General features: G+C 31.3%; 1 protein-coding gene across 1 annotated transcript in view; it reads right to left on the bottom strand.

The window, feature by feature from the left end:
• Nucleotides 1-4,133: 4,133 nt before the first annotated feature.
• The window catches only part of LOC108774371 (ras-GEF domain-containing family member 1B), a 98,478-nt gene continuing 93,399 nt past the window's right edge, over nt 4,134-9,212 (bottom strand). Inside the window, exon 6 of the mRNA XM_018540463.1 lies at nt 4,134-4,340. Within this exon, the coding sequence (XP_018395965.1) occupies nt 4,134-4,340 (207 nt within the window). The remainder of the gene's footprint in view (nt 4,341-9,212) is intronic.

The raw sequence follows: 9,212 nt of genomic DNA, 5'->3' as shown, positions 1-9,212 counted from the left end.
TGATTGAACAGATTTTTCAAAATTAGGGCTTCGGCAAGATAATTTATACATATTATATACGATCTAGTAGACGATACCTACGAAATAAATTGAGAATTGACCAACAATTTTTGAAAAGATGGAAAAATTATTACCGTTAATTACTACCTTACAGACCAAACGCTTTAGAACCTCCTTAAAACCATAAAAAGCGAAATTTGAAAGTGGTTGAAATTGGGAAAATTCGAAATAAAAACGTCGCATATGAATGAGTTTTATAAATTGATTTAATAAATTTTTAAATTATGTAGAAAAAAAGAACAAAGAACATAACAGGATCATATGAATAACATAAAGATATAAATGAAATAAAAATTTTATTATAAAATCTATGAAATAAAGATTTTATTATAAAATCTATGTAACAATTGTATTTGTCATTCTTCGCAATTTTTTATGAGTCTTTGAAACATTTTTTTGTTTTATTTGCATATTTACATTTCGTAAACGAATATATGTCCTTGTTATTATGTCCTTTCGATACGACCAAAAATATTTTCCTTTTCCGCTAGCTTGCGATTGGTTGGATATTTCTGACTACTGCGCAACTTTAGAACGCTTCACCTTACTTATTACACCATGGACACATACACCTTTAAAAAAGTATGAAATAAAAGAATTTTAAAAATAAATTTAAGACATAATCTTAAAAAAAAAAATTAAAATTAAATATAATTAGAAAACAAAGCTTTTAAAAGTATGAAATTAAATTAAAAATATAATTGATGAAAACTAGTATAAGAAACTAAAAAGTTAATGATATAAAATTATAAACTAAAAAAAAATTGACAAAGGTAATAAAAAAAATAAAAAACTGAAATATTAAAAACTAAAAAAATTAACAACAAAACTAAGAAACTATATAAACTAAAAAAAAACTAAAAATTTAAAAAAATAAAATTGTAGATTGTAATAAGGCTCAATAAATTTAAAACTAATGGAGAGAAACAGGGCTACGAGCCAATAAATTCGTTAAATTCTTTCTTTTTTTTTATTTATTCTAATATATTGCAAAGAATATCACCTAATTAAAAAAATTAAAAAATTACCAAAAACTACAAGAAACTATATAAACACTAAAAAATCTAAAAATTTAAAAACTAAAAAACTAAATAAAAAAACTAAACAAAAAACCTAAAAAAAACTAAAAACTGAATAATGACATAAAACTTAAATAACTATTAAAACAACAAAAAATAAAAAAATTTAACACAAAAATGGAAACTTTTCAAGATTTAGTTTAAAAAAAAAAAAAACTCCCGACTGCTGCCAAAAGTGAGTTACATTACCAAACTAAAAACCTAAAACTTAACAAACTAATAAAAAGAAAAATTTTTAAATGAACAGAAAATAAAAATAAGAAAATAATAAAAAACTAAAAAATTGGAAACTAATAAAAAACTAAAAATTATTTAAAAAGTCTGGTTTAAAAAGTTTAAAATAATTTAAAAAGATAGATTTAATTAATAACAATATACATAAGTCGTAGAAATCTAGTTTAAACAGTTTAAAATAAGGGTTGCAACACATAATAAAAAATATACATTAAATAAACTAGTTTAAAATAATAAATAAAGGTATAATTTTTCTAAAAATTTAATAAAAATAAAATATAAAAAGTAAATACAAAAACTGGACCTCAAACATTTATTTTTAATATATTTTTAGCACATTACATAAAAGTTATAGTATACAGAAAAAGAATTTTATACTTTATATAATTATTTCTATTATGCTATAATTAATGCAGACAACTAAAGTCAAAATTGTTCAACACAAAAATCATATCAGATGGAACACGTCCACCCGCAGCGTCATAACTGAGCACCGGCTGCATGAGGATCATGAATTTGATTGGGAGAACGTTAGAATATTGGATGATGAACCACACTATAGAAAAAGACTGATTTCGGAAATGATATCCATCAGGAGACAAGCACACGGACTTAATTTACAAACGGACAGGGAGGGGCTTCCCAAGGTCTACTTCCCGATCATAGACAGAATATAAATAGCGTTGTTGTCTGTCACGTCTGTTTAGTCAGTCTCGCTTGTGCACAGTGGTTGAGTGTTAGCATTTGATATCTGCAATTTGATAATTTTAATTTAATATCGTCTAACAATTTGTTATGACTCACTGTGTTTGACAATGAGACTGACTGGCCTAATAAAAATTTTTCTAAAAACCGGTTTTGAGAGTGTTTGTGATACAGTATCATTGTGAACATGGTGAGCCTCCCCAGTCCCAGTAAAATAATCGTAATTATGATAAATTCAATTTCGAAGTTATTTGTTTTCTAAGAAATTCTGGGAAATTATTTCCCAGAATTTTAGAATTCTATTTATTAATTTTTTCTTTTCTGCCTTTTTTGTTCTTATTATTGTGTTATTTAAGACGAAATTATCATCTGATTTTATTTCTCGGTTGTGGGGGAGCTCGCGGTGTTTAAACTTCTTTTAATCCTTTGTCAATTTTAAATTATATTTTATTTATGCAATTTTTCATTGTCTCTGAAGAAGGCTAAAAATGAGCCGAAATATGTAAGAATAATTTTTGTAATAAATAAGTTTTGCTTGATAAATATCAGCGTTTGCGTAAAGTTATCTGCGCTTAACTCCTAATGCTTTTTTTTTTCCAAGTTGATTTTGTTAATTTTTATTAAAGCTTTTTTTCTATGTAATACTAAGTTTTATACAATCTGACTTTTAAATTTGTTCACGATTATTTTTAGAACACCAAATTTTATATACTTTGACTTTTGAATTTCATCTTTTTGACACAATGCAATAAGAATGGAATAATTTCTGAAGGATAACGAATTTTGTATCACTAATTTATTTGTATCTGTAACATTGAGAATGACCTGATCGGAGTCGAAACGTCTGTTAATTTGTAGCTACATGTTTTAATATTAAAGTTTCAGTTTTGTTATATTACTGGCTCTTTGCCTTTTGTTATTTTAATTGTTTTATATTTATGGAGCCTTATATTAACTATTATAAGTTAAAACTGCTTTATGAATAAATATAATTGTAATAATTATTAAAGCATACGTATATTATAAACTAACAAGAAGGAGGAAATTAATAACGGTCAAAGCCAGTAACGGTCGAAGCTGGATCACAAATGCTTATTAAAATTATGTGTGAATTTTATATACCGCATATGTAGTTTCTCTATCGCGTGCTGAAATTTTTTTCAGACTTACAACGCAACTCTAAACAACGACCGCGGTAATATCACTTTAGTTAAATTGACAATCAATCTAACAATTTTTTATGCTTATAGCATCTTATTGGATCTTAATAATATGTTGAAAGACATATGTTAAAATTTAACGATGTAATATTTAAAGTAATGTTAAATCAAACTCTGTGAAAAATAATATTGCCAAGAATATCACAAGTTGGCGTTTCGTTCCGGTTTCCACTACTGGACTCATCAGTAAGGCATTGTAATGGAAACGTACCTTAGACACCTGTTTAAGTTATTAAATCGCAAGTGCTGAGATACGCGTATATCTGTATATATAGAATCTCGATTTAATAACTTAAACAGGCGTCTAAGGTAGGTTTTCATTACAATGCCTTACTGATGAGTCTAGTAGTGGGAACCGGGACGAAACACCAACTTGTGATATTCTTCGCAATCTTATTTTTCACAGAGTTTGATTTAGCATTACTTTAAATATTACATCGTTAAATTTTAACATATGTCTTTCAACATATTATTAAGATCCAATAAGATGCTATAAGCATCAAAAATTGTTAAATTGATTGTCAATTTAACTAAAGTGATATTACCACGGTAGTTGTTTATAGTTGCGTTGTAAGTCCGAAAAAAATTTCGGCACGCGATAGGGGAACTACATACGCGGAATATAAAATTCACACATAATTTTAATAAGCATTTGTGATCCAGCTTCGACCGTTATTGGCTTTGACCGTTACTGCGGTTCCTTCTTCTTATTAGTTTATTGTTTATCAATTGTACAATCTTAAAAAGATTTGAGTATTTGTTAAAAATATGTATATTATGTATATAATTTGAATTATAAAATTGAATGAATAGATTGCAATATATTTGGTATTACTTACTTATTACTACAACCCTCGTTGAGGAAGTATAAGTCCTTGACGAGAAGACTAAAAAAGGGCACTACGATTCGCTGACGTTCATCTGTAGCGCCAGTACTACGCCACATTGCAGCCTTCAATGTGCTACGATAGCTACTAAAATTGCTGCTTGGGTCCATTTGATGCTCCAAAATGGAAAACTTGGCAGATTGTATCTTTGACCACTGAAAATAGTAAAATAGGGTAACTTTGTTATTTACGTTACGCGAAGATTTATAATCCGCTGAAATTAGAAAAAATATAAGTTTGAACAATTGCATGCACAATTATTCTATTAAATGCCTTTACGTTACGTTAGTTTAATACAGCATAACATACAACCACGAAAAGTAACTGATATATAATATTATTGAAGGTGCCTGTTACGTCCGCCCTGGGGTGGACGGACGAGGGAAGCGGATACGTTTGGAGAACTATTATCTCAGGGCTCGCACCCCGGGGTAGGCCAACAAGTTCTATCCTAGACGGGTCGGTTTTAGCAACGATTCAGCCAGGGCCGACGATTATGCCTTCCTCTCTGATCCTGGAAACGCCACGGGGCCGCGAGGAGACCGAAGCGGGCAACAAGCGCGGCGTGTAGATCGCGGCCGCGAGATATCCGCGAGGCGTCCTCGTAGCGGAGGAGTGACTCGCGGGGGCAAGAATCAGTCCCCCGTGGTTTCCCTGCACTGGATGGTATCGAGGCGATATGACTACGGGTCCGCGAACACCCTCTCGTCGAATTTCGCGGAAGTGTGATAGTCACGTATCTCGCTCCCTTCCCGCTCCTCTCCTGCGCACCATAATTTTTCCCCTGCAACATGGAGAGTGGAGGTGGTGCTGCAGACCATGGTGGAAATAACAAGGAGAAGTATTCCGTAGGATGATTCATGTCACGTGATGTCACGAGCCAATCAGCTGTGGTATCAAATGCATGAAATGAAGGTGGCTGCTCTTATTCTATTCTTGTCTATCAAGTGGCGGTTAGGACTTGGATGGATGCGTCTTTGTCTTATCTCCAAAGGAGGATGTATATATCCTTCAAACGAATTTATAGAAGCTGGAAAAAAAATGAACATTGCATTTCGTGAACTTTATGACAATGACTTGTCGAGGGAACCACACATCTTTGACAAACTCACAGACATAGTCCTCGATGAAATAAAAAATGCTTTTCCAAGAAGTCATATCATGCTTCGTTCGAACACGAACGTACATAAGACTGAAAAATTTAAATCTTAAGAATTAAAAATAATAATACTGTTCACAAAAAATATAAAAAAACTCGTTATTTGAGTAACAAAACTTATATTTAAGTTTATTTGATCTTTTTGAGTATAATGAAATAATTTTTTATTTTATTTGAGTTATGAAATAATTTTTTCATCACGCGTGCACGTAATGTGCTCAATAACTCAACGCTTTTGCGTGCGGTAAACAGCCAATAACTCAACGGCTTGAGTTATTACTCTAACCCCGCTCTTCTGTGCAAAAACGTTTCGGTATAGGCACTTACGACGAGCACTTGTAATGAAAAATTCTATGTGTAGCGAGTGGGGGCATATTTGTTTATAGGTCGGCACGGGCGCTCGTACGCACTCGCTTCGCTCGTGCGCTCGCGCCCGGCTGCGCTATAAACAACCATCCCTCACTGTTACACAATGTACTATAATTGTATTACGTTAAGTACTGAAATTTTTTTATTTTGTTACTAATTTTTAGTCATAATTTTAAAAAAACGACTGAAAGAGGAAATATATTTTTATTAATTTTTACATTTTTTTCTTGCATAACTTTCTTTCATCTTTTATCTTAAGTCCATTAGTACATATTTAAAAAAAATTATTTTTATTCGCAATTCGCGATATCAGAAAAGAAATCCATGTTTTCATTCATATTTTTAATTTTTTTTTTATGTTAAATTATTTTCTATAACCAATTCTGATTTTTAAATGCGCGCCTGCAAATGATACCACGCTCTGATTGGTTTACTAATTCACGCTGTCGCCATTATGCGCAATGTTTCACCTTGTTATTTCCACCATGCTGCAGACACCGAAGGTCGACGCGGGAAGAGTGAAGTCGGGAGTGAGCGAAGGTGGAGCCTCGACAGGGGGCCCTTGTTCCTTGCTCGGGAAGGCCACCAGAGAGTCTAATGAGAGACCTGCACAGCGGCCAGTTGCTAGGATGTTCCCATAGTACTAAAAGTGCTCCCTGGGGACGGAGCGTGTGTGAGAGTGGAAGAAAGCGCAGCGGTCATCCGCTATAGAAGGTGCGAGGCAAAACGCCGAGTCCTCGATAACCCAGAACAAGGTTTTACAGAGGCACCCGCACTCCCGGCGCAATTCCCGCACACGAACATTCACTTTCGCGGTCACTTGAACGAAGAAGAATCGACTAAAAAAAAAAGGATAAAAGAAAAGTGAAAAGAAGAAGGAAACAAATTTGAAATGATGCGAATCCGATGTAGTCAATTTGTATTTCAATTATTCATCAAGTCTAACAAAAGATAGAAGACAAAAATTAATATAATAGAAGGCTCTTTAAGTATAAAACATAAGAAATAAACGAAGGGCCAAGAGCCAAATGTTGACATTTAAAACAATAACACTTTAATGTAAATTAATAAACATTACAAAATAATAAAAACAATTATCAACAAACGTTTCGACACCGATCGGGTCATTATCAATGTTCACAAAAATATTTTAAAAAACATATGTCTTCCGAATAAAATTTATTATTAATTAACGCAGTCTTCATTTAATTAAATATTCTAGTTGAATGTATTGGAATAGTTAAATAATATTGGAGGTTCTTATTTAATAGTCAACATAGTAAACATTCAAAGTCGATATAAGAGAACAAATAGATAGCAATATCTGTAAAGAGTCATTAACAATTCGAATAAAATGAAATTGAATTCTAATCTGAATGTAAAATAAAACGTATATAATTTGTACCTTAAGCATAAAAATCGAAGAGAAGGTGTGATTCCAGTTCATATTCAATATTACTAAAATGAACAATCTGCCACTTATCGTATGTGATTCCGGCGACTTCCAATTGTATAATGTCAGGAAAGAAAAACATATACTTAAAACAGATAATCGAAAGAACAGGGACAAGGATAGCGTGTATCAGGAAGGAGAGAGTTCCCTGTTCTTTCGATTATCTGTTTTAAGTATATGTTTTTCTTTCCTGACATTATACAATTGAAAGTCGCCGGAATCACATACGATAAGTGGCAGATTGTTCATTTTAGTAATAATATTGAATATGAACTGGAATCACGCCTTCTCTTCGATTTTTACGCTTAAGGTACAAATTATATACGTTTTATTTTAACATTGAATAACATTGAAAGTATTTTAAACAATTTTAATAACTATCATCCAAGACTTCACTTTACTCTAGAAAAAGGTAATAATAATAAACTGAATTTTTTGGATATTACTTTGATAAAACAGAATAATTCACTTATTTACGATTGATATCAAAAACCAACTACATCGGGTAAATATTTGAATTACTTTTCACAACACCATCATTCACACAAAATAGGAGTCATAATAAGTCTTACAGACAAAGTATTGCACCTTTCACATCCATCCTTTCATCAAAAAAACTTTGATAAGATAATTAGAATTTTACTTAGTAATGGTTATCCTCTTATATTAATAATAAAAACAATCAACAAAAGAATTCACAAATTGTTAGATCGACATAATAATTCTTTCATAAATAATAACAGTAATAATAATAATAATAATCTCCCAAAAATTAATTATTTCACAATTCCATATATAAAAAATATATCGAATAAAATTGAAAATTATTTCAAAGACTGTGAAACCATTAGATTGGCATATAAGGGTATCAATAATCTTGGCAATATCATCAAGGTACAAAAAGATAGATTACACACTATGATGCGCTCTAACGTGGTTTACAAGATTTTTTGCAATGATTGCGATGCAACATATGTGGGTCAGACTAGTAGGACTCTTAAAACCAGAAATAAAAAGCATAAAAATTTCAGAGTATAAAAATCATATAAATAGAAACACACAACAAAAATCAGTAATAACTGATCATAGGTTGCAATTTTCACATGACTTTAATTGGGACGATATTAAAATTCTGGACGAAGAAAATATTTTAAATAAGAGACTCATTTCAGAAATGATACACATACATAGACAAAAGAACAGTTTAAACTTACAAACTGACACTGACTTGCTAAACAAAGCATATGATTGTTTACTCACTGACATTTGATTTCCATTTTCAATAACATACATAAAGAAATGTATAGTTTTAAGTATTTCTTCGTCACATTATCACTTTAACTCTTGTACAATCAACATATCAATATATGTCTCTCCATCCATTTAATTTCATTTCATGTAAGTCTTTATATTATTCATATTCTTATTATTTTTTATAATTTAAACAGTTCACAAAACAATTAAACATTATATTATCAATTTCCGTTAACTATCAAATTTATTATTTTTGTAAAGTGTTCTAGGTAGCACATTGAAATGTATTAAATGAATATTCACTTTGATAAGGATCCAAAAGTAAGGATCGAAACGTATGTACATATCTACAATAAACTTTTTTCTACTTCACACCGACATCCAGTGCATTGACTCGACTAGGCATTATTATTTCTTCTTTGTTTTATTTTACATTCAGATTAGAATTCATTTTTATTTTATTCGAATTGTTAATGACTCTTTACAAATATTGCTATCTATTTGTTTTCTTATATGGACTTTGAATGGGTAATTATGCATTATAACGGACCACCCTTCGATGACCTTGACCTTGACATATGTTGTCAAGGATATGACCCTGAGTAACCTCCAACAGGTTTTAGCCGTCGCTCGCCCTTCGTTAAAAAGTTATTAACAATCATAGTTCTAAAATATACGTTTCATTTCTGCTATATGTATACATATGACACGCACGCACGCACGCACGCACGCACGCACGCACGCACGCACGCTCGCACGCACGCACGCACGCACGCACGCACGCACGCACGC

The sequence above is a fragment of the Cyphomyrmex costatus genome, unplaced genomic scaffold (genome assembly GCF_001594065.2).
Source record: "Cyphomyrmex costatus isolate MS0001 unplaced genomic scaffold, Ccosl1.0 scaffold25, whole genome shotgun sequence".
Lineage (NCBI taxonomy): Eukaryota > Metazoa > Arthropoda > Insecta > Hymenoptera > Formicidae > Cyphomyrmex > Cyphomyrmex costatus.
Note: the sequence above shows the minus strand (reverse complement) of the source record. Positions and strands in the feature narration are given on the sequence as shown.